Source organism: Acomys russatus, chromosome 19 (assembly GCF_903995435.1).
Source record: "Acomys russatus chromosome 19, mAcoRus1.1, whole genome shotgun sequence".
NCBI classification, from domain to species: domain Eukaryota; kingdom Metazoa; phylum Chordata; class Mammalia; order Rodentia; family Muridae; genus Acomys; species Acomys russatus.
In genome coordinates, this window is record NC_067155.1 from 17463141 (window position 1) to 17489901 (window position 26761).

Sequence of the window (26761 nt, forward strand, 5' to 3'; positions counted from 1 at the left end):
CTTAGACCCTTGGTCCTCATAGTCTATACAGATAGGAACTAAGCAGTCAGTGAGCCACTGACAGACAAAACTCACTGCGACTGGACAGCCCAGCTTAACATTACATGACTTACAGGTGCATGGATCTTTCCTAATGTCCCAAACCTTTAACCTAGGCGCTTCCCCTATTCTGCTGCCGGCTGCTCTGCCTTGTGGGTTAACAACAGCAATGCTACCGGGTCCCTGACACTGGTTGGCGGACATGAGGTAATGTCTTTGACTAAGTGTGCCTCTTCTTATGCTTTCCGAACTAAGAAACACATTTTATGCATCATAGTACATATTCTTTTTCCATGTATACCTATATAATGGGAAAGAAGGGAAAATAGATATTAATAGGACCCAGGAGCACAAGAGGAAAGAGTGTGCTGGTGCCCACCTCACTCCTTGCCATTGCTTGCATAGTGGGCCTGAGGGCCTTAGGCACGCCATCCTTTATCAAGGCAGATAAAACCTTGCAGAAACTAAGCAGGCTGATCAGTGTTCAGAGGTATTAAAAAGTTCCATTTCTGAATTGAAACAGCAGTTAGACCGCTTGGCTTAATTTGTCCTACAAAATCAAAGAGGTTTTAGACTTACTTTCCATAAATAAGGAGGACTATATGGCTTTAGGAGAAACCTATTCTTTTTATTACTAATCATTCAAGAGTATTTAAAAGAAATCTTGTATCTTTTTTTTAAGGATTACTATTACTGTAAGGAAACGACATCACCACAAAGCCTGTTGTGGAGGAAATGGTTTATTTGGATTCTAGTTCTATATTGCTGCTCATCATCAAAGGAAGCTGGGACAGGAACTGAACAGGGCAGGAACCTGAAGAGCCGACAGAGGCCTCAGAGGGGTGCCCCTCGCTGGCTCGCTCCTCTCGGCTTTGTTATAGAACCTAGGATCACCCATCCAGGAATGGCAGCAGCCACAGTGGGCTGTGCCCTCCCCATCGGGATCTAATTAAGAAAACATGTTATGGATCTTACGAGGACCTTTTCTCAATTAAGGATCCCTCCTTTCAGATAACTGTGTGTGAAGTTCACATAAGACTGACTAGCACGCCATAGCAAAACAATCAAAAACTAAAACAAAACAACCCCCACAAAACAAAACAAAGATTTAATTGAAATAATTGGAGCCTGTGGCAGAATTTTAGCAGAGCCATTATATCTGACATGAATTCTGGAGTGATGACACCAAGGCTTTGAAGTAGCCTTTTGTGAATAAATTATCAGTGGGGCTCAGAGAAAAGAAGGCTCCAGAAACTGCAGAACTGCAGGTAATCTACACTCACAGTGTAAGTGACACTCCAGGTTTTGGCAGAGACCTGTGGTACTCTGCATCTCAGGAGCAGCAATATGTACAGCTGCTAAAATTCTTGTTAAAAGGAAAAGCATTAACTACACAAATATTGCAAATATTGCAGGTAAAGTAAGAAGGAAGGCTTCTGGAACAAACAACCAGAAAAGGAAAAAAAAGGGGGGGGGGGAGGATTGTTCCCTATATGAACTGAGAAAGGAGGGGTTTTTCCCAATATATATAAAAAAATCAATGGCAGCTGGAACTGAGTTCTCTGGCTGGGAGCTGCCTGCTAACTCTTCTTTTTTTTCTTCAAGGCCCAGCAATGGCCTAGAAGCAACACCTGAATTCCAAAGAATTATGGGCGGGGCTCTGCTGCTGCAGCATGACTACAACTGCCCCAGGATCTAGAACATTCTTGTAGTCTCTTTGCTTGATTTTTGTTTGAATGTTTTTCTCTCTGTGTGTGTTCCTCGTAATGGAATAATTCAATATTAAAGATCCCTTCGTGGGAAGTAGTTTTTTTTCCCTAACAGCACACACTCACATGCAGACAGACAGACAGACAGACACACACACACACACACACATCATACTCATCATTTGAAAAAATATTTAAAAGATCATGTTGTATTAAAGAAGAATGCTCCAAACTCATTGGGCATTATTTAGAATAGTCACACTTATTTCTACATTGTTTCCATACACATCAGATTAATTTGACTTCAATGTGTTAAAAATCTGTGTTTTAAAATTAAATTTAGATGCAGACTTACTGTATGCTTCAGATTATGGAATTAGTGGTCACTTTTCTTTTGTATATGTGTGTGTGTGTGTTTAGTTTCTTTTTTTTTTTTCTTTCTTCCTATTTATTTATTTAGCAACATGATTTATTTATTTATTTAGAGACACGGTTTCTTTTGTTTGTTTTTAATTTACTTTTATTTAGTTATTCAGATTACATCTAAATTGTTTTCCCCTCACTTGTATCCACCCGTTCCTCCCTCCTTCCCACTTTCATCCTATTCCCTCCCCCTAGGTCTGTGACTGAGGGGACCTCCTCCCCCCATATGGTCATAGGCTGTCTATCAAGTCTCATCTTGGTAGCCTGCTTATCCTTTCTGTGAGTGCCCTCAGGCCTCCCCACCACGGGGAAGTGGTCAAATATGGGGCACCAGAGTTCATGTCAGAGTCAGTCCCCGCTCTCCACACAACTGTGGAGAATGTGCTGTCCATTGGCTAGATCTCAATAGGGGTTCAATGCTTACTGCATGCATTGTCCCCTGGGTCCAGATCCGCCCATCATGATGTTCTTCTTGTAGGTTTCTAGGACCCTCTAGATCCTTCTGTTTCCCCATTCTCCCATACTTCTCTCATCTAGAGTCCCAATAGGAAGTCCTCACAACTATCCCAATCTCCTGGTAAGTGAAGACTTTCATGGGACATGCCTTTTGGGCTAGTGTCCAATTATAAATGAGTATATACCATGTGAGTCTTTCTGCATCTCACTCAGTTTGATCACTTCTAGTTCCATCCATCTGTCCACAAATTTTGGGATTTTATTTATTTAGAGACAGGGTTTCTCCGTGTAGCACTGGTTGTCCTGGAACTCACTCTGTTAACCAGGCTGGCCTTGAAGTCAGAGATCCACCCACCTCTGCTGCCCCAGTGCTGAAATTAAAGATGTAAAACTCTACTGCCCCGCTGTGTTTACATTTCTTAATAGGTCTACTTAGTTATATTACCTAAGACTACACTTCTTAAAACTTTTTCCACTAGCCACATATTTTCACTAAGAAATCTTTATAAAACTCCACATAAGTCAACATATAAAATGGTATACAAGTCAAACACTCACTGAGTCATCAAGCCTTACTTTAAGCCAGGCGTGGTGGCGCAGGCCTTTAATCCTAGCACTTGGGAGGCAGAGGCAGGCAGATCGCTGTGAGTTCAAGGCCAGCCTGGTCTACCAAGTGAGTCCAGGACAGCCAAGGCTACACAAAGAAACCCTGTCTCGGAAAAAAAAAAGACTTACTTTAAAACAATTCCTTGAAATACATATAATCTTACAATTTATTGAGGTCGAAAAGAAAACATCCTAATGAGATAGATTGCTTGTGTATTTTCATAAAAAGAATTACATCTTTGAGGCTGCAGAGATGGCTCAGCACATAGGAGCACTTATGGCTCTTACACAGGATCTGGATTCAGATCCAGCACCCACCAGGTTGGCTCACAACTACCTGTAACTAACCCAGTTACAGGGAATCCAACTCGCCTACACCAGGCACACCACGTGATGCACAGACATAAATGCAGGCAAAACACCCAGACACATTAAGTAAATGAGAGTTAAGTAAAAAGAATTTAACATCTTTACTGAGTACGTGATCCTACAGAACTGATCAACGTTGTTGTAGTTGTCAATGCCAGAAATGCTACTTAACACTAATACAAAGTGCAACATGGTATTTTTAGAGCCATTTCAGAGTATAATCCCATCTCTGGGGGGCGAGGCGGGGAGGCAGGTCAGTTGCCATTAGACAGGGCTAGCTCTTAAGTCTGTTTCAAAGAGTTTTATGGACTTCAGATAAGCCGTTTGTACTGCTACCATCCATACTGCTAAAATCCTTTGGTATTTGCTTTGGAAGGAGAGTGTTTGACCCTGTCATTGTCCAGTCGAAGCAAGCTTTATTAAATACTGGCCAGGAAGAAGGACATTGGTCAGGTCCATACCCAGGAGTCCAAAAGAAATATGTGGAAGTAGGTTCGTCAGGTGTCTATAAAGGCCAAATGCGCAGGGTTATGTACTTTCTGCCATCATATCTCCCACCTATGTGAGACCATTCTGTGCAGCTGAGGCAATCAACCCCCTTTACTAAAGTGAAAGCACATGACTTGCTATCTTGGCGGGTCCAGGGTGGAAGCCGAGAAAACTCATTTCAGACATAGAAGCTTAAAACGAAAGCTTTATTTTTCTGAGCCCAGGGAGGCAGCCAGTTTGAGATCTCAACCATATCCCCGAGGAGAAGCCATATTGCATATTTAAAGGGTGAAAATAATAGCGCAAGGGGCCAAGGGGCCAGGGTGTGCTGTAGCATTGTCCGATCCTACTTTGACATAAGGGGTTGAGCAAGGAACTTTCCACCAGTCAGGATAGGAGTAGGTCCCTGGGCCTGGGAACACGAACTTGTTTGACCCTGCCAGCAAGGTGTAGGAGTTGCCTCTGAGATGTTTCTTTATAACAGAAGCTGTCCAGATATTGGGAATTCCCTGGTTCTCCTAGGGCCTGGCACCGTGTATTGGGAATTCCCTGGTTCTCCTAGGGCCTGGCACCGTGAACTCAAGTTTTTCTGCTATGGTTAAATGGAGTCTGAAAACAAAATGGCAGTACTTAGAACATGTTTCTTTTGCTCGTTTCAAACCTTCTTACCTGAACAACAGCCTCAGCATTCCAGGAAGCTATTTGTCCTTGGGCAAACTGGCCTGATAGGTTCATTTTAGCCCTTATGAGCAATTGTCTCATCTCACATACATCCACCTGGCTGGGCATCTCCATTGCTGGGATTAAAACGCATGAGCTACCTCAGGCAGCCAAGTTTATTGTCATTTGGTGATTTGCCCTCTTTATCATCACTGGCAATCTTACTTGTCCTAAAATCTGCCTGGATTTTAAAATCGACTTAACTTTACTTTTGACTATTGCGAGGGCGGTCACTTTGAATCTGCCGGAGTATTTATCTTAAACGTATCTACTCTGCTTAACACACGGGTGGGTCTCAATTATTTTCAAATCTAATGTGACGACCTCTACTTTGGCGTTTGGATAATTTCCAGCACATTTAATGAGACCAGTTTTATTATTAGGATCGTCTAGTCTCTTGACAGTTGCTTTCTGTCACGTTTTGGAAGTTGTCGTTTTACGATTATGAGAAACAACAAAAGCGGTTACAAAAATTCCATAGTGTCCTGTTACAACAAGTACGTGTTTCCTACAAAACGAGGCGCGCTTCTGCGTTGGTTTAGGATACGTCCATGTAATATTACTCATCCTCCAACATGAGGCAAATGACAGTCTAATGGAGAAATTGATACCTATCGACGTGGTCCTCAGTCACATTTTTCTTTCGAGATAACAGGGACACTGAAGCCTGCGAGGTCCAGAGCAGCTGGCCTTCCGAAATCTCTGGTGTAAACAACGCACGTTTAAAACCAACCAAATCTTTTTTTTTTTAAATGTATATTAAAATTTTAATTAAAATATAAAAATACTGACAATAGTAACAGAAAAATTAATGTAAAGATACAGAGGGTAGGTTTTTCATCACCAGGGATGGTACCAGCTTGGGCTATGGAAGAGAACATAACCTAAGGTCATTAAATTTTTACCTTATGTCCTCTACAAGATTTGTACTTTTTTTTTTTTTTTGCATTTTTTAAAAAAATTAATTTATTCTTGTTACATCTCAATGTTTATCCCATCCCTTGTATCCTCCCATTCCCCCACCCCCCATTTTTAAAACCAACCAAATCTTAAGTTCAGCCTTTTCAAATTTATCATGGTCCCTACTAGCGCGGCGGGATCCTACTCAGTGGGTCTCAGGCAAAGCGCAATCAAGTCAGTTACATCTCGATCAGATCTTGTTTCGTATTCTGCGCTTTAAAGCTTAGGCTCTTTTGTACGCGCCGTGGGAGAGAAAATAAATTACGCACAGAATCAGGGAGTACCTTTTGATCAATGGAGGGAGCCTCCCTTCTAAGAGCGCGTCTCCGTGGGAACTCCCACAATCCACTGGGCGCAGCTCCCGGATAGACCCAAGCTGCATGCCGGGATGCCTCTCCCGGGCTCCGCCAGCGAGGAATGCATTTCCCAGGGGCCATCGCACCGGAAGTGGCCGTGTCCGGGTGACACTACTGCGGAATCTTCTGAATCTTTCTTGTTAAAGGGAAAAAAATTTCATCTTGGCTTCAGTCTCCACATAGTAAGGCGAGAGCCAGCGGGCTGGGTGTGGACGTGGGCGGTGGGGCGGGGTGGGCGCATGCTGATTGTGCGCGTGTCTTTCAGTGTACACACACTTTGCCCTCTTCCGCATCATGTGTGTGACGGTGTCGGTCGCTTTCCGCCCCTGCTCGCTCTCACGGCCGCAGGGCCCGAGGCAGAGGACTGAGCTGCAGTAAGGAGAGCCCGGGCGCGGGGGCTGATGGGAAGCTGTCCCCGGGGTGCAGCCTGGGGCTCGGGGCGAGCGTTCTGGGGCCGGAAGCGGCTCCGAGGGCCGCCTAGGCGGGCAGCTGCTGTGGAGCCCGTGACTTGGTCAGAGCTCTAGGCGTGGTGATGCTGTGGGGCGTGAGGGAAGCGCTCGCCGGGGATGCGCTCAGAGACGGCCTGGGAGCTCAGGCTTGCTCAGGAGGGGGCTGCACCGGGATGAGGTCGGCTCAGCGACACAGCTGAGATCCGAGAGCCAGTTTGCTCTGTCTTTCAGCTTGAGAAACGAGGTTTCGGTTTTCGAATATAGAATTGTCAGTAGCTGAAGGAGGGACGTGCAAAGAGATACCACTGTCATTGTGGCCCTGACGTTGCCTCTTCCCTTTCCACTTAATATTCACATACTCATTTCAGTGATGCTTGACATCTCTCCACAATCACCCCTTTTCCCGAAGACGTCATAAATAGGAATCTCTAGGGCTTAGGGCTTCTTCTTCTTCTTCTCCTTCTCCTCCTCCTCCTCCTCCTCCTCCTCCTCCTCCTCCTCCTTCTTCTTCTTCTTCTTCGTACTGTGTACTTTGGAATGACTGCACTGGAACATATTTGTAGTGAGCACTCTTACTGTCTACTCACTTAAGTCTTTTCAAAACTATTAATCCTAACCACCGTGTTTCACGGTATTTCTCTTGAACGTCTGTTGTGTAGCTGAAATGTTGTAGTCTGTGGTTGGCGTCTCCCCAGCTCTTGTCACCCACGAGGCTGCACACCCAGCCTCAGCCACTCTACCCCATTAACCGTCATATTTATTTTACTTCTTCCTATGACATGGTGGTATCAGATTCAAAGTGAGTAAGATCGTAGGTATCTTTTGTTTGTGTGTTGAAAGATGAATTATTTTTCATGAAATTTCAGTGTGTGGGGCTGTGTGTCCATGGAGCACAGGTGTCCTCAGAGGCCAGCGGTAATAGGATCTCCTGGAGCTGGGGTTATACGGGCTTTGTGACCGGTCAGGACACTGAACTCCTGTCCTCTGGAAAAGCCAAACCAGCTCTCAGGCTCTGAGGCACTCTTCCAGCCGCAGCCTTTGTCTTCTCTGCCCTTTAGCTTATTCCACGTGTTACTCCCTGTGTTCACCCTTATTGTAGTAAATGGTTGGATGTTACTGCACTGTGTCCTGAGCCGCATCCTAAGTGTGCCTTATCCGCTCATAGCGCCCGCCCCCGTGAGCTGCGTATCATGCCATGTAAATCATCCTGGAATGCAAGCAGCAGTGTAAATATCTCTTGGAAATGTATAAAAATGTACAAAAACTCATAGAAACTCACAAGTGTGTGTGTAGGAGATGGCTCAGTGGGTACGGCGCTTGCAAACATGGAACTGTGCAACGCCAGACGCAGCCATGCACGGCTGCAATCCAAGCCCTCCACGGCTACAATCCCAGCCCTCCACGTCTGCAATCCCAGCCCTCCACGGCTGCAATCCCAGCCCTCCTGTGGCAGGATGGGAGGTGCAGACAAGAGAGTCCCTGCGAGGCTGGCTAGCCTGGTGTATGCAGAGGCAGGAGGGCAGGAAGGAAAATGAAAGAAGGGAAACTTGTTTGTGAATTTCACGTGGAGAGGAAATAGTGTAATTTCATAAGACTCTCAGATGTGTACCTGGGAGCTGGGCGTGGCTCTGATGTCAGCATGGGAGATGGAGGAAGGAGCATTGGGAGTTCAGGGTCAGCTGGGACACACAGGATTCTGTCTCAAAAACCAACTAAACACACAGTCCCACAGTGTACTGAACTAAGGCTCAGACCAATAGAGCCTTGGTTCCCATTTGGTGCTGGCCGCTCCCTGGTGCAGGGTCTTGGGGCGTTGTGAGGCTGTGTGCGCTGCTCAGGTCTTGTGAGAAGAGGCTGAATGCTGCTGAGGTAGAACAGAGCACAGAGTGTCCTCCCGCACACGCCAAGACAGAGCGATGGTGTCCGCAGTGCTGGGGTTGAGAAACCCAGTTCTAGATGCAAAAAACCTAAGACACCTGGAATGAATATAAAATTATTTTGTGCACAATATCCCATAATATGGAAGGGAGAAAACAGATCCTACTCACTTTCTGTGACAGCATGCTTTAGAGTCAATTATCTTCTTCAAGGATCACAGTTTAATTGACACGACATAAGCTGTGATCATAAATGACAAAGGTGCTCAGGAAAGTTCCACAGTGTGGGATCCCATTTACTAAAGTGGGTATGGAATGCTGCCTGACACTGTGGCTGCAGCCCCTCCAGCCTCAATGTGCCTCAGCCCTGAGCTGCCATGCAGATGCTGTGAGCCCCGTCAGCCTTGCTAGGTGGGATCCTGGAGGAAGGTCTCCTCACAGGAGGAGGAGAGGCCCAGCCCTAGGCCTGGCTGATCCCAGGGTGAAGATGGGCTCCTCTGCTGGCCTCTTCTGCAGGACCTCCAAGGCAGCCGTGCTGATGGCTGCTCTCCACACTGAGCCTTGTGCACTGGGCTGTCTGGGTTAGGAGAGGATCGGCTTTGTGTGGCTCCTGTCTGCTTCTAGTTTGTGTGAGGGAGGCTATGAGCGGTGAGAGGAGACAGTGAGTGGGGATGCTCGAGAAATAAAAAGGTCGATGACATCATCCTGACAGGAGCCAGCCCGGGAACTGTAGGCTCAATATTCTTAACAATTATATTTTATTATGAACTTATTAAATGAGCCTACCTCCCTTATAACCCAACTAGCCTGAATAAAAGGGAAAGGAAATTAAGGAAAGCACGAATGAAACGTGGGTGTCAGTTCCTAGGAACGATTCTCCTGGCGTAATCAGCAGGATTTCAGCAGCCCAGTAATTCCACCAGTGTTGCTGCTGGAACCTGGAGCAACTGGAACCCGGAGCCTCAGCCAGAGTCCAAAGCCTTGAAGCTTTCCCTGGAGTGGTTCTCTCTAGGAGCGTCCCAAAATGGAGTTATGAACAGCTAAAAGCCAAGTCCCATCGAAAAAACTCCACCTCCTGTTTTTGGATGCATGGATACACACACACACACACACACACACACACACACACACACACACACACACACACATACACACCTCCTCTCAGTCTGTTCAAGGATGTTTTTCAGCTGCCAACAACCAAGTCCCCCACGAAGTGGTTTGACTTTAAGTGAAAGCACATCCTGCTCTCTCACATCTAAGTGGCGAACATGCTGCCCTCTTCTCCATCCCACACTTGGCATCAAAACAAAACCAGAGTCATCTCCCCCACAGGGAACATCAAGTCACAGTCCAATGAAAGGCTTTCTTTCTGTCCCCAGGGAGGAAGCCTGAAGATGGCCGGCTCCAATTGTCACGACATGGTCTGTGTAAGTTGTCGCTTCTGCCTTTGACACAGGGAGACTTCCAGGTTAGGTGACTCCTTCCTGTCTTGTTGTCTAGAAGCTTCCCAAGGCTCTGAAATCCTTCAGCCCTGTCTGCCCCTTACAGTGAGGTTGGAAGGTCAGAGCACTTCCTGTTTGTGCCTCTTTCCAGCTGCTCCTGGGGTTTTCTTTGACTGCATTCCTCCTCGTGTGCTGTCTGCTGGGTCTGCGGTCAGGGAGGACTGTGGTTGCAGGGGAGGCGTCAGTCCCACAGGGAAGCAGGCTTTGGGGTGTCAGAACTTTGAGGTGATCGTCTCCCTTGCCCTGGGAAGTCTGCTTGACATCTCTGGTGTTTTCCGGCTGATGACCCAGGGTGTGAGAGTGACTGTCTTCAGTGCATGTGTGTGACCAGGTGACCTGCTTGAGGAGGCTTAGGAGAGCGTTCAGTGACCAGAGGGAAAGGTCATCCAGGCTGTGATAGGGAGGGGATGGTAGTCTGCAGACTAGGGAGACCTGAGGCACACTGACCACCTTCAAAGTTTTTTTTTTTGTTCTGTTTTTTAATGGTAAAAAGGATAAACCCAATATGCACCCAATATGGACTCTTACATAGCAATTTTATGGACTTTTATGTAGTGTATAAAATTATTCTCATGACAGAAATCTTAATGATAGCATGGGACGCTATAATAAACTCAGGGACTCACACTATTTCTTAGGTATTTTACACGGAGCCTGGGTGACATTTCTGTTTTGTGGGGTGTACCTTGAAGGAGGTGCAGGAGTGGACATGCACGTTTATTGGGTGTGCAGGGCAGCACAGTCATCCGTTATGGGGAGCTCACACAGGCCTTGAGCGTGTCCATGTGGCTCCTTTCCCACTCTTCAGCCTTTCCCTTCTGTGTTTCCATCTTGAAAGCTTCCCCATTTCACTGTCCCTGTGTTTGTGGTTTCAGGGGTCAGTGACGTTCAGGGATGTGGCTGTTGACTTCTCCCAGGAGGAGTGGGCCTGCCTGGATGCCACTCAGAGGGTCTTATACAGGGACATGATGCTGGAGACCTACAGCCACCTCGTCACAGTGGGTAAGGCATCTGTCCCCGTGAGTGGGGGATGCGTCCTCCACACTGTCTGCTTTCCTCACTCTGAACTAGAAGGCAGTGCCATCTTTCCAGCGGAGGCTGAAGCTGAGCTTGGTGGCCGATTTCTGTCATTGCTTCACTCAGAAGGTTGGGGCAGGAGGATTGCTGTGAGTGCAGCATCACCCTCAGATACATACTGAGATCCAGGGTAGCTCAGTGGACAGAGTGAGGCCTTGTTTTAAACAAATATGTTACAGAATTAAGGAGATGAATCTATTGATAGTATCCTGGGCTATTGAAATAGCTTGGTGCTTAGGAGAACCAGCTGCTTTTATATAGGATCCAAGTTAAGTTCCCAGCACCACAGGGTGGCTGACAGCCATGTGTAACTCGGGTTCCAGGGCATCTGGTGCCCCCTTCTGGCCTTCATGGGTACCCTACATGCATGTGGTGCTCAGTCATAAATACAGATAAATCTCCACATACGCACACATTTTAATTAGTAGAATTTTAAAATAGGTAGCTGAATTCCTCCTCCTTCCCAGTGACATCATGTGAGATTTGTTGGGTTGGAAATAGGAACTTCATGAAGCACCTGCTTTTCCACCCTTGTTGGTTCTCTAGGTTTGGAGAGAGACCTCGTCTCAGAAACTAAAGTGGGTGGCAACCAACGAAGACTCCTGACACTGGTCTCTGCCGTATACACACATCTGTGCATCCATCCATGCATGCTCACACTTGTGCACAACTCTCAAGAACACATACATACTGTTGGCTTTTCCAGACTCCCTTTCTTTACTTTGCACACTTTGTAAACTTTGTGTACGTTTCAGGAAAGTGTCCATGCCCCTGCTGAGGAGCTCCAGCAGCCAGGCTCGGCAGCTTCAAGTTTTGCCTCTGGGATCCCCCTCCATCCTTCCCTGGGTACCCCCTTTTCTGCTCTTCAGTTCCCTGCCACACCCTGTGGTCCTTGAAAGGGGTGCTTGGATCTTTAGGCTGTGCTGCTGGTCTCTCTACTCTTCTGGAAAGTGACCAGAGTGGCTCAGGTTAAGTCTCCACGGTGCTGGGAGCCTCCTGTAGAAATCAGACACCTGGAGAAACTGAGAGGCTAAAGCCACAGGGAAAGCAGGGACACCTGAGGCCTCGGTTATAGCTGCTGCTGCTGACAGAGAATCTGGGAGGGTGGCGTGTTTAACTGGAGCTAAGTCTATGAGCTCTTGTGGCACCATCTTTGTGGCAACAATGTATGAACTAGCTCTTCCTCTGAGGCAGGGAGTGTTTACATGGTTTGACACTGCCACCGGGGAGCAGAACTAGAGATCTGACCCCTTAGTTAGTATAAGTTCATAGTTTACTTAAAGAAAGTTGTTTTGTTTGGCTTACATATCACCTTCCAGGACATCTTGGGTTAATCAGAGAGATGAGTCTGAAAAAAGAAAAGTCGTAACCCTGTGCCACTTTCTCTTTCTTTGAAGTGGGAAGCTGCGTTTCCAAGCCAGAGCTGATCACCTTGTTAGAGCAGGACAAAGAGCCCTGGATGGTTGTGGGGGAAGAAGCAGACAGGCCGCGCCCAGGTGAGTAGGTGTGAGCTGAGACTCCAGCATTGCCAGCCGCAGCGCGTGCTCAGAGGCCCATACAGCGGCCCCTGGATGGGACAAACTTCCTTCAGCTCCCAGGGCCCGTGGGAAACGCGCCTGAGCCCTGGGGAGGAGGTCAGGTCATAGTGAAGGCTGGCAAAGGGGATCCTGTTCCACGCATCATTTTAAGCTGTTCTTACTTTCTTCCCTGTTACTGGAGCAGGGGCCTCTTCCTGTGACTGTTAAAGGTATTTTATTATTGGTTGTGTGTGCACACACGTGTGCAGGTATCCAAAGAGGCCACAAGAGAGTGTCGGCTCCCCTGGCTGCAGTTACAGGTGTCAGCTGGTTCTCTAACCCAGGGCCTGTAGCAGAGCAGTCAGTGCTCTCAAGCACGGAACCAATGACAAGACAGTGTGAACAGCAGTGAGAGCTGTAATGCGGTGAGCACACCAAATGTAGTTCTGTGTCTTCACGTTCACTCTAGCTGAGGTGCGATGGCGTAGCCAGCCTGTGGTAGGGTTGCTGGGCTCTAGTACTACCTTTTATGCTGACATTTAGGTATTTGCATTTGGATTTGGGAATACTATAATTCTACGTGCTGATGTCTGGTTTTGTCTTTGGTGGGTATTCTCCCCCACCCCCCATTTGGTAGCTGTGTGTTGCTTGGTCGGGGATTCTTGTGGGATCCTGATTCGTGTGGCCACTGGGAGTTCCAGGTAAAATGTGTTTCTAGGTTTGGGGAACTGACACTTAGAAATGGGGCTAGGCTGGGGCGGGGGAGTTTTGAGGTGACTACAGGAGGGAAGAGAGCAGCTATTCCCTTAAGATCTGCTTAGCCCCTTGGGAATGGGGGCAGAGTGAGGAGAGGCCACAGCAGGTGGTCTGCTGCAGAGCTGGGGGTGAGGAATTAGTCTTTGAGGAATGCAGGGAGACATGAAGATCCGCAGTTAGCCTGCTGGTTTCACTGATCATAATGGCCTCTGGGTCTCCAAGGAGTACCTGTTGGGGTCGGGGCTGGGTGAAAGCAATGAGTGGAGAGAAGGAAGTTCGGAGGCGCTTATCTGTGTGATGGGCTGAGATGGGGCGGGAGTAAAGGAGGGGCCAAGCAGGCGGTGTGCTACAGAGCTGAGGATGAGACTGTGGGACTGGGTTTGGAGGAGGAGGGATAGGTAAAGATCTGCTGTTAGCCTGTTTGCCTGGCTGGACATCCTTAGTCGTCTTAAAAAGTCTAATGAATTCTGTCCTTTTCTTTCTGTTTTTGTAGCTATCTAGCCTAAGCTGGCTTAGAACTCAGGAAGCCACTCCCACTGGCTTCTTTCTGATGAGATTCCAATTGTGTATAATTGGTCCAGTATCACCACCACCTTTCTTTTTTAAAGAATTTCACTTTCAGGCTAGTTTTCTTATAGCATGACAGATAGTGTGTTTTTGTTCGGTTTGGTTTGGGTTTTTTTTTTTTCAAGACAGGGTTTCTCTGTGTAGCCTTAGCTGTCCTGGACTTGCTTTGGAGGTCAGGCTGGCCTCGAACTCACAGAGATTTGCCTGCCTCTACCTCCCAGAGTGTTGGGATTATAGGTATGTGCCACTGTGCCCGGCTGGTGTATAAATCTATATCTATACATACATATATATATACCAACACATACATGTATATGCGTATATATACATATATATGGAATGATTTTGTTTTTATAAAGAAAGAAAACCCTAAAGTATTTGATTTTACCAGTGAAGATGCAGGAGCCAGATGCTGGGGGTGGAAACCTGCTAGCTCAGAGAAGCAGAGAAAGCACCCAGCTGACCTTCCTGCTCAGCTCACATCCCGAAGGAAAAAGCCAAAAACCAAATACTAAAACCTAAAAGCTCAAATCCAGAAAGCCCCAAAACCCAAAAGGCCACAAGCCAAAAGCCCAAAGCCAGAAGCTTGCCAGATCAGCTGACAGCCCAGGAGGAAAAGGCCTGGTAGCTCTCCTGACGGCCCAGGAATAAAAAGCCCAAAGCTCAAAGCCACATCGCTCCTTCTTCCCTGAGCTGTCTCGCAACGTTCTGCCTTCCTATGTATCCCTGCCATCTGGTTAATAGCTCCACCTGGGGTTAACTTTATCTTGTGTACAGATAGACCTTAAAATCAAAGTGTGTGCTAGGGCTGAACCGCACCATAATCATCTGCTTACAATAAACAGAAAGTTCTTGGAATAAATCTTTGTGTTAGTATGGACCACATCAAACAAACAGGTTTTTATCCTTCACAATCTTGGGGTTCACAATGGGATCAAATTCTGCAATATGATTTGGTCCAAAACCCTTTACCACACAGTGTGTTAGGATAGAGAGGTAGGCGTGGGCACCTTTGACAGGCCCGGGGGAGGGGTGTGGCTAAGAAGATACACCACACAACCAATTGAATGTAGGAGGTTCATTGGGAGATTGGGGTGTAGTGTGACTTATCTTGTGTGCCTGGCCCTCGAAAGGATCCCCAGTTGCTGGACAACTGGCCACTTAAGCACTCTGAGCCACTGGAACTGCTGTGCCCTATGACCCTCAGTGCAGGACATAAAAAGTCAACAGACACTAAGAAAGGGAAGTTGAGGAGAGTGAGAAGGGAGATGGCGGGTGGCGCAGACGTGGCCTAGTAGAGGGAGACGGCAGGTGGCGCAGAATACACTGTTAGGAGACAGATGAGCCAGGAGAAGCCGAGCTGAGCACATAGGCGGAAGCAGGAGCCATAGTTTGGAGCTGCTAGTATTGAGCAGACTTAAAGGAGGGACCATTGAAGCAGACCGTGGGGAACTGAGGGAGGAACAGCTGAGGAAATGTTTGACGGGGCTGGGCTGGACACCGGGAGCAGTGTTTGGGAAAGAAATTAGATTCATGGATCTCTCTCTCTCTCTCTCTCTCTCTCTGTCCTTCTCCCTCCCTTCCTCCCTCCCACTCTGTCTTTCTTTCTTTCTCTCCTATCTAGTGTTAGGAGGTAAAACCAGGGGGATAAATGGTGGGTAAAAAAAAAAAACAAAATTAGCAAAAACCACCTACATGGCAGAGTGAAAGGATGTCTTATAGCAGAGGACTTGAGAGATTGAGAGATAGAGGGGGGGGGAGAGGGAGATGGGGGAGAGAGATCTGGGGTGCCTGGGGACTTTTAATGCTGTAGCTGGCACACCTGGCTCAGCTGGTGGCTGTGATGTCCTAAGGTGCTGCAGCTAGATCCTGGAAGACATTCTTTCTTTTCTTTTCTTTCTTTTCTTTCTTTCTTTCTTTTTCTTTTCTTTTTTTCTTTTTTTTTTTTTTTTGGTTTTTTGAGACAGGGTCTCTCTGTGTAGCCTTGGCCATCCTGGACTCACTTTGTAGACCAGGCTGGCCTCGAACTCACAGCGATCCACCTGCCTCCGCCTCCCGAGTGCTGGGATTAAAGGCGTGGGCCACCACGCCCGGCCCCCAGAAGACATTCTTAACTGTGTTTCTCAAGCCGCATATAAATAAGCACATAACGATTGCTTCAGCACAGTTATAATCCATTAAGTAGACATGTGTACCTGACCTTTTGGCTACTTTCTAGGCTCCTTTTTCTGCTGCTTTTTTTCACCCTTATCTCATCCTTCCAACCCCCCAACACTAGGAGAGAAAGCTGGAGAGGAAATGGGGCATCACTGTCATTCGAGCTCTTCCTGCTGATGAGGGGCATTGAATTTTGGGGGGTAATTTTGATTTTGGCCTTCAAAATATCCACATTTTCTCCCCACCCCATTGCGCATGACCAAATCACAAACCAAAACAGCAGCAATCACCACCACCACCAGCAGGGGCAGCCACAGCTTCTCTCGTTGTAACCACCACCACCACCAGCAGGGGGAGCCACAGCCTCTCGTTGTAACCACCACCACCACCAGCAGGGGCAGCCACAGCTTCTCTCGTTGTAACCACCACCACCAGCAGCAGGGGCTGGCACAGCCTCTCTCGTTGTAACCACCACCACCACCAGCAGGGGGAGCCACAGCCTCTCTCGTTGTAACCACCACCACCAGCAGCAGGGGGAGCCACAGCCTCTCTCGTTGTAACCACCACCACCACCAGCAGGGGCAGCCACAGCCTCTCTCGTTGTAACCACCACCACCAGCAGCAGGGGGAGCCACAGCCTCTCTCGTTGTAACCACCACCACCACCAGCAGGGGCAGCCACAGCCTCTCTCGTTGTAACCACCACCACCACCAGCAGGGGGAGCCACAGCCTCTCTCGTTGTAACCACCACCACCACCAGCAGGGGGAGCCACAGCCTCTCTCGTTGTAACCACCACCACCACCAGCAGGGGCAGCCACAGCCTCTCTCGTTGTAACCACCCGCAGCAGCAGGGGGAGCCACAGCCTCTCTCGTTGTAACCACCACCACCACCAGCAGGGGCAGCCACAGCCTCTCTCGTTGTAACCACCAGCACCACCAGCAGGGAGAGCCACAGCCTCTCTCGTTGTAACCACCACCACCACCAGCAGGGAGAGCCACAGCCTCTCTCGTTGTAACCACCACCACCAGCAGCAGGGGGAGGCACAGCCTCTCTCGTTGTAACCACCACCACCACCAGCAGGGGGAGCCACAGCCTCTCTCGTTGTAACCACCCGCAGCAGCAGGGGGAGCCACAGCCTCTCTCATCTAGCACTTACATAACTTCTCAAGAGTCCCTAGAATTGCAAATGTCGTACACTTGCAGAAACTATTGGCAACTGGCGAATCACGCCTCTGCCAGAGCATGAGACAAATCATAGTCTGCCACTGTGGACAATCTGAAGTAGCTCCCTATCCTACACCTAGCATACAAAACGTAGGCTGGGTGTGGTGGCGCGCGCCTTTAATCCCTGCACCCTGGACGCAGAGGCAGAGGGGTCTCTGTGAGCTTGAGGCCAGCCTGGTCTGCAAAGCGAGTCCAGGACAGACAGGGCTGTTACACAGAGAGACCCTGTCTCGAAAACAAACAAATCAACAGTAACAACAACAACCCCATAACATTTCTGTATTTTTAAAGGAAGCAGAATTCTCGCTATGGACCTGTCTTCCCGTTTCTAGCCTGATCTACTGGGAAGAGTCTTGTCTTACATAAGCTCTTAGTGCTGCTCTTCTCGGTCCCGGTTAGCGTTTCAGAAAATACTTTAGACTCTGTCCTTTGACTGAATGGTTTTTATATTATGAGAGAGAGAGAGAGAGAGAGAGAGAGAGAGAGAGAGAGAGAGAGAGAGAGACCAGAAAATAAAGTATTCTTGCTTTCTCCCTTTCTTTCAGATTTGGAGGCAGATTATGATGCTGAAAATATATTTCCAGAAAATCATATTTATAATAGAAATTTACCCAAAGAGAACATAAAGCAATTAAATAAAACTTTTAACTTCAAGGGTTCCAGTTTTAGTAATGGCCCCCAATGTGGTACAATCAAGGGACTGCAGAGTAATGAAGAAGGAGATGCTGATCCAAAGATTAGTTATAAAGAACAAATACCTCTTTATACCTGCCCAAGTTTTACCCAAAATATAAAAAAAGCACATGAATGTAAAGAGTTTGAGAAGTACTTTGGCTGTAATTCAACTCTTATTCAGAATCAAAGCATTCCTACTGGAGAGAGGCCCTATGCGTGTGAGGAGTGTGGGAAGGCCTTCCGACATCCCCAACACCTTACACGACACCAGAAATCTCACAGTGGGGAGAAACCTTTCAAATGTGATGACTGTGGAAAGGCTTTTCATCTTCCTGACCTGCTTAAGTACCACAAAACCATCCACACGGGTATCAAACCATTTGAGTGCAGGGAGTGCGGGAAGGCCTTCAATCGGTTCTCCAACCTTGTTGGTCATAGGATTATGCATGCTGATGTGAAACCCTATGGCTGTAGTGAGTGTGGGAAAGCCTTCAAACGTCGATCAAACCTCGTTCAACATAAAAAAATTCATTCTGGTGAGAGACCCTTTCAGTGTAAGGAGTGTGGAAAGGGCTTCATTGCTCTGGCTCAGCTCACTCGGCATCAGACAATTCACACTGGAGAGAAGGCATTTGAGTGTGAGGAATGCGGGAAGGCCTTCAGACTCCCCCAACAGCTTACAAGGCATCAGAAATCTCACAGTGGCGAGAAACCTTTCAAATGTGATGACTGTGGAAAGGCTTTTCATCTTCCCGAGCTGCTTAAGTACCACAAAACCATCCACACAGGCACGAAACCATTTGAGTGCAGGGAGTGCGGGAAGGCCTTCAATAGGTTTTCCAACCTTGTAGAACATAGAATCATTCATGCTGATGTGAAACCGTATGAGTGTAGTGAGTGTGGGAAAGCCTTCAAACGTCGCAAAAGCCTCCTGCAGCATCAGAAAATTCATTCTGGTGACAGACCCTTTCCGTGTAAGGAGTGTGGGAAGGCCTTCATTGTGCTGACACAGCTGACGCGGCACCAGAGCATTCACACTGGAGAGAAGGCATTTGAGTGTAAGGAATGTGGCAAGAAATTCAGAACCGGGGAACAGCTCACCAGGCACCAGAACGTTCATACTGGAGAGAAGTCATTTGAGTGTAAGGAATGTGGCAAGAAATTCAGTACTAGCTCACACCTTGTTCAGCACCAGAGTATTCACACCGGTGAGAAACCCTTTGAATGTAATGTGTGCGGGAAGGCTTTTCGGCTTCAGGTATACCTTTCTGAGCATCAGAAAACTCACACTGAAGAGAAACCTTTCAAATGTAAGCTGTGTGGCTCAGCCTTCAGACGGAAGTACAAACTTAGTGAACATCAGAAAATTCATACTGATGAAAAGCCCTATCAGTGCAAGGATTGTGGGAAATTCTTTCGTCAAAGGTCAAGTTTTACTGAACATCAGAGTATTCACACTGGAACCAAACCCTTTGAGTGTAAAGACTGTGGGAAATTCTATAGGCTTAATACACTTCTCATTCGTCACCGGAAATCTCACAGCGCTGAGAGACCTTTTGAATGTAAAGACTGTGGAAAGGCTTTTCGTCTTCACAGCGAGCTTAATAATCATAAAATTGTTCATACAAGTACAAAACCCTTTGAGTGTAAGGCATGTGGGAAGTCCTTCAAGCGTGCGTCCACTCTCATTCAACATGGGATCACTCATGCCGGCGTGAGGCCGTATGAATGTAGCGAGTGTGGGAAAGCTTTTATCCATCGCTCAAACCTGTTGCACCATCACAGACTTCACTCTGCCGAGAAGCCCTTTGAGTGTAAGGAGTGTGGAAAGGCCTTCGTTGTTCTCGCTGACCTCGCTCAGCATCAGTGCATTCATAGTGCTGAGAAATCCTTTGAATGTGAGCCGTGTGGTCAGCCTTCTGACGTAAGTCCCAACTCAATAAACATCCGAGAACTCATACTGATGTGAAGCTGTTTCAGTGCGTGGACGGTGGAAAAGAGAATCCATACTGGTGAGAGGCCTTTCAGTGTAAGGAATATGGGGAAACTTCCATATCATTACCCGTTTTCTTGGACATTCTGGAATTCATATTGGCAAGACTCCTCATCAGTGTAAAGAATATGGGAAGTAACTTTTCCTGTGGTAGAGACCTTAAAGTACATCATAGAATTAACACTGATGAAAAGTCTTACCAATGTTAACAATGTGGAAAGACCTTTAGTTGAGTATGAAGCTTGGTTTGATCTGCTAAATTTCACAATAACGAAAAGTCTTACAATGTAAGCAATGTGGAAATGCCTTCAGTAATTCTAAGCTAGCTGTCTATCAGAGAAATCCTACTGGTGAGAAATTCAACAAATATAAATAAGGTGGGAAAATCTCCAAGATTTAAGTCAGCCTTCAGTGCACAGTGGAAAGCTCATACTGGCAGGAAATCGTATCACTGTCAATACTGTTGAAAGACCTTCAATTGGAGCTTAGGCCTTCAACAGAAAGGAGTCTATGCTGGTGTCAAACACTGTGAATGCGAGGAGCATGGCAACATTTACAGAATTAGGTCTTGAACCTCGTAAGGAAGCCCATGCAGGTCTGAAACCCTGTGAACATGAAGAATTTGGAAACGCCTTTATTGTAAGGGATGAACTTACAGGATGTGAGGAGATCCACAATCGCCAGAACCCCGTGCATGTCAGGAAGATGGACACGCCATTGCATGGAACTTTACTTAATTCTTAATTACTTAATTGGGAAAACTGTGACTTAAAAGAATGTGAGAGCTTTAATCTGCCCCAGGATTTGTTCAACATCGGAGTTTTCACATACTGTTGGCGCCAAGAAACCCTTTGGACCGAGAATGTGGGAAGCCAGTTGTTCAGAGAAGATACTCTGTTGAGATTGTCTTTGAAATGTCAGAGATACAGGGTAGTGGTCATGTTCTTGATAAATATTCTTCTTGTTACTTACATAACTCACCAATCATTAGGCACCCAACTTAGGGAGAGCTGTTATTGGATCTAGATTTATCTGAGATGCCTTCTTCGTCACAACACCCATTGGCTTCTGTGATATTAGAGGTTTACTTCTTTTTTTTTTTTTTTTTTGCATAATTTGTTAGTGGCCAACACAGTACCAGTCAAAGTTGTGGCAACGGGGCAAAATACATAATAAAATCCTCGCGTGTATTTGGGCAATAGCCATATTCTGTAAAATAGCTTTTGCATTCTTCTCACTTTTATTGGCCTTAGTACAACTGTCATGAAAGGCTAAGCGTGCTTCAGATAGTTTAGTGAAGTGTCCATGCATTCACCCAGTATTCGATTTTAAGTAGCTTCATTCTGGATACATTTTCTGGATGAAAAGGAACATCAAAGGGTTTAAATTCAACTTCCAATGATAGATATGTATAGTTTAATCTTGGTTAAATGTGAATAAAAGTTGAAATCGACTTCCAAATGGGTAGCATAATGGTGTTATGTGGTGTGCCATGAATAACGTGATTCAGGTGGTGTGACTGACGATGCGCTCTGTCGTCCACCTCCGTTCTTCCTGGTTTACATCTTCTTTGCATCAGCTTGCCTGGGCTGTTTGAAAACTCAAAACCCACCATTCTGCGAGAAGAGTAGAGAATCCATTCTCAGGCTTTCCCAGGCAGGTGTGTGTGCGTGTGTGTGTGCGTGCGTGTGTGTGTGTGTGTGTGTGTGTGTGTGTGTGTGTGTGTGTCAGGGGCTGGGGGGGTCGGATTAATGCCCTGGGGGAACACTGATGGATAATGTAGCCAGGATAGGGTGGATTTCCCATTTTGTCCAAAACAGACCAAGGAGGCTATCTTCTCAAAGTCCTCTTTAGAAGAATTAAAGACAGCTGATAAAAGGATGGCCATTTTTTTTTTTTTAATGAGTCTGCCCTATCACATATTAGAAAAAAGTCATAAAACTTAGATTAGTTTAAAAGTTTAAATAAGTCACAGGTCTTGGAGCTCAAAAGCCAACAACAACAACAACAAAAAGCTGATTCAGAGACAAGAACTTCTGGATACATGGAAAGCCACGATCCCCTTCTCTATTGATGAGATACAATTAGACTACAGGTAGCCAGCACAATTTTGGTGTCTTGCCCTCTGCCAGAAGAATATCTCTTAGATATTCTCTCAGATTAATCATAAAGATTCCTGGGGATGAGGGCAGAAATCAACTCTCCCAATATCAATACCAGTAGCAAGCTCAATTAGACATTCAGCCACCCCTGGACAGCTTAAACAATACCAATGTGGCCCTGGAACCCCAAAGGGAAATTGCAATCCATATTGCCTGGATTATTTAGACAGACTTGAAACAAACCTCTCCTTTCTGTGTCTAAACCTGGGACCCCTGACCATAGACTTGTCCAAAATCTGAGAAAAATAATTCGGTCAAGATTATCCACTCCATGGTTCCAATCACATGCACTGTCATGAATCTGATAGCCAGAGAAACAGGGACCTGAAAGATTCTTTCTTCAGCCTCTCATAGGCAGAGGTGAGTCAACCCATCTTTCCTTTTGAATGGACAGACCCAGAGGGAGGCTACAGAGAGCAACTATCCTGGACCAGATTGCTGTAAACTTTGGAGCCATGGAAAAGTCTTATGACATTCTTGTCCAAATAATTGGACCCCGTGTCCACAGGATGGACCACTTGTCTAGAGCTGTGGAGGGAAGCAAACAAGTTAACCCTGGGGTAGTATTTACAGCACCCCAACTGATTGAGGCCCTCCTCCAAGAAACACAAGAATGGTGGCTGTCAAATGCCTGTGTGAGTACTAGGCCTTACTCTTGGACTACCCTCATGTTCAGTTTCAGAAACCTGTGACTAGCTGGGTGTGGTGGTGCATGTCATGTAATCCCAGCACTCAGGGAGGCAGAGGCCGGCAGATTGCTGTGAGTTCAAGGCCAGCCTGGTCTACAAAGTGAGCCCAGTATAGCCAAGGCTACACAGAAAAACCCCATCTCAAAAGATGAAAGAAAGAAAAGAACCCCATGGCCACCAGTCCTGCTACCCTCTTGCCTGATGAGGGCCTCCAGGTGCTCATTTATGACTGTGTCAAGATAACATCCCCCTGAAAGATCTCAATGCAGTGCTGTGTACACAGGAACAGCTTTATTAAAGATGAAGCCAGGTATGTGGGGCCTTCGATAGTTACTTTAACTGAAATGATTAGGGTCCAAGCCTTAGGGCCAGGTGCCTCAGCCCAGAGAGCAGAGCTAATCAGTCTGACCCAGGCTCTCAGACAGGGAAAAGGAAAATCCACCACCATATAAACTGACAGTTGCTGTACCCTTACTACCATGAAAGCCCACATCGTGTAAAAAGAGGGTTTCTCAATGCTGGCAAGACATTAAGAAAGAAAACCTTGGCCCCTCCTATAGGCTATTTGGTGGTGGCACGCTCCACTGCAAGGGCACGAAAGAAAAATCTTGCTATCGGGAACAGGGAAACCCTGGGTGCCCAGACACTGCCACAGGAAGGGACCCTTGGAATAGATTCACTGTGCAGAATAAACTACCCCTATTTCTTGGTCCCCAGACCTTTGGATCCTAAAATGGTCTACCCATAACAAAACCCCAACTCTCCCCTCTAAGAAAACTAACTCACCTAGCACACCTGGAGCCATAGTCCTGCCTCCCAATGTCCAGGAAGCTGAGAGATTCCCCACCCCTATTTTACCTCTTGGAAAGGTTCACCACTTAGTTAATCGTTCCCAGCCAGTAATCATCCAGCATTGCTGGTCATGCTTTCACCCGCGGTCCCCACACTATACAGGAATAGGAACTAACCAGACTGTCAGTCCATTGGCAGACAAAACTCACTGCAAATGGACAGACAACTTAACATTACATGACTGACAAGTGCCTTGATTTGGTCTAATATCTAAAAATGTTAACTCAGGCATTTCCCTTTATTCCCATGCCTGCTGTTCTGCCTTGTGAGTTTACTCATCTGGACAGCGGCAGTGTTACTGAACCCCCGAGACTACTCGGTGAACATGTACTAAAGTTTTGAATAATGTGCCTCTTCTGAGGCTTTCCAAACTGAGAACACCTTTTGCGTATCACAGCACACATTCTGCCCCATGTATGCCTATATAATGGGAAAGGAGGGGAAATACATATTAATAGGACATGGAACCATAAAGAGAATAGTTTGCTACTCTTCACTGCACTTCTTGTCATTGTCAGCATTGTTGGCTCGACCCCCAAAATGTTTTTTCTCACCAGCTTGTCCTTGCTCCCCAAAGCGTTCTTTACCCGTGTGAACATTCTTCAACAGGAGACTCCAACTCGGAAGAAACTCCGAACCACCCTTTCCTGGCTATAATACATCCAATACGCAGCCGAGCTCCTGTCCCTAACCACGCACCCCCAGCTCCTCCCAATGTTTTCTCTGCGCTTCCCTCTCTCGACTACCATTGGCAGCTCTTCCCAATAACATTCCTGTATCCCATGGACGCTTGCTCTGCTCCTCCAGAGGTCCTGAGTTCAACTCCCAGCAACCACCGGTGGCTCACAGCCATCTATAATGAGATCTGGTGCCCTCTTCTGGCCTGCAGGTGTACATGCAGGCAGGGCACTGGATACATAATAATAAATAAATCTAAAAAAGAAAGAAAGAAAAGTGAAATCTGTATGCCTCTTGCTCAGCAGACTGGGTCTTGTTCTCTCGCTGGGTGCCACAAGAGCCACTGGAACATTCTTCATTCAAAACACACCATCTGGCCAGTGACCCTTTGATCCTTCAATGGCACATCGCCTTCCCTAGTGGGGGTTGTTCTCCAAAACAAGAGAGCTCTGGACCTATTGACTGCTGGTCAGCGAGGGACTTGCATTGTGTTGGGGGAGGAATGTTGCTCCTATGTCAATGGATTTGGGCTGGTGGAAGAAGGCATACAAGTGCTCAAGGATCTCCGGTGAGATCTCCAGGCGTGCTATGCTCCCAACACCCCTACCCCACGGTGCTCAAACCCTCTGGTGGCTTGACTCCTTCCCTTCCTCGGCCCCACACTGACCATCGGAGCATTGTTTCTCCTGGTACCCTGCCTCGTTCAATTTTTAAAATGGCAGATAAGTAGTATTTCAAGAACCACTTCCAATCAGGTCCCGGCTCAGGGGCAACCCGTTCCCAACATGGGAGATGATGACCATGACGACACCTCTCCTTTATAAAACAAAAAGGGGGGATTTGTGGGGGAGTCATGGGGCATCCAGACTGTGCCGCCTGGGACACATGCACGGAGCTAGAGCAAGGTCGAGATGTGTTCAAACCCCAAATATCTTAATCTTGAGGCCAGCAAGAGTAAGGATCACTCTACCTGCTCTGTGCTCACGTACCATGGTACACACAGTCTTGACCCCTAACCTTTATAAGTCCCGGGGTGATCACATAGCCTAACACTTGCAGTTTCTCTCCATGCAAATGAAGGTTGGCCAGCATCTCACCCTCAGCCAGTGATACGTGTCCACCCTGAACACCCCTTCTGTTGTAGCTAACTTACCAGGATGGCCTAGGGTGCCAATAACTGACACAGTGAGAGTATAGTGTATTTTAAAGCTGCAACCACCGCTCCGGGCAGAATCTATACCACTCTAATCCTATGGGTTCAAAAACCTACATATATACCAATAAGTTGCCAGTTTGATGACTCCTACGGTGGCTTCTTTCTGAACTCTCAACTGTCCAGCTATGGCTCCTCCAAACTCCTCTCCGAAGCCCCGCCTTCCATGTCCTGTCCTCCTGCCCAGCTGATTGGCCAAACAGCGCTTTATTGACAACTGTTACACCCACTCAAGGCCTTCCTCCACACCCTTCCTACTCCCCAAGGTTCATATGGCCCTTGTTCACCCGGAGTAAAACACACAAACTGTCTCACCGAGCAGCCTCTAGGAGCTGCTGTTTCTCGCTGGGAGAGCTAAGAGAGCTGGAACACTAGCCTCCCGGAAGGCCCTCTTCCCCGGGCACTCCCGGCCACGGCAGAGGTGGTGGTTTCCCAGTCAGGATCCTGCAGACCCATCTGCCCAGCTAAGCGTCCTTCCTTTGAGTCTAGCACCTGAATGCATTAGCACTGGAGTGACCCAAAGGGAAGAAGCCCACCCTGGGCTCCGGGACCACATATGCATTTTATTTTTATGGTGGCTGGAGAGATCGCTCAGTAGACACGCATATGCACTGCTCCTGCCCAGGACCTGAGGATACTCTGCGTTCCAGCGCTACGGTCCTTCCTACGTTGTGGTACATGAATCGAAGACTGCGAACAAATCAAAGAGCCCAGAGGCAAAACCAATGCAGGGAAGGAACTGTGGAGCAATGCTGAGTGAGTGTGCCAACCGTCAATAAAGCGCTGTTTAGCCCATCAGCTGGGCAGAAGGACAGGAAGTGGAAGGCGGGACTTCCTGGAAGAGAGGAGAAAGTTTGAGGGTTGGAGAGGGACAAGGTTTTTGGACGGTGGGAGCTGGACGCGGACCCGGCCTAAGGGGTCATGGTGGCAAGTGTTTGGAATCTATGTACGTTATGAGGTTTAGAGTAGTTTGTTTAGTTTAGAATTTAGTTTATAGTAGATTAGAATCAGTTCAGACTCTGCCCGGCGAAGTGCTGGCAGCTTTAAAGTAGGCTTTAGTCTCTCTGTGTCAGTTATTTGCTTTGTAGGCGGAACGGATACAAAACACTGTAACCAATGACCAAGAAGGGCTGCGGGGCATTGCTAAGAAGAGGCTGCCATGACTGCAGAGCTTCCCGGAGCATCAGAACCAGGCACTTCTGGGACTCCCCCAGGGCCAGAGCTCCTGGCATTTGTTTTCCAGC

At 47.2% G+C, this 26761-nt stretch overlaps 2 protein-coding genes across 2 annotated transcripts in view; both read left to right on the forward strand.

Annotated features, from left to right (window-relative positions):
* The window catches only part of LOC127203803 (zinc finger protein 780A-like), a 37849-nt gene extending 17950 nt beyond the window's left edge, over window positions 1-19899 (forward strand). The window contains exons 2-4 of the mRNA XM_051162675.1: window positions 10831-10957; window positions 12430-12528; window positions 17801-19899. Coding sequence (XP_051018632.1) covers window positions 10831-10957; window positions 12430-12528; window positions 17801-19899 — 2325 coding nt within the window. The remainder of the gene's footprint in view (window positions 1-10830; window positions 10958-12429; window positions 12529-17800) is intronic.
* LOC127203804 (zinc finger protein 780B-like) overlaps window positions 1-26761 on the forward strand; it is a 60780-nt gene that overhangs the window by 17906 nt on the left and 16113 nt on the right. The window lies entirely within an intron of this gene.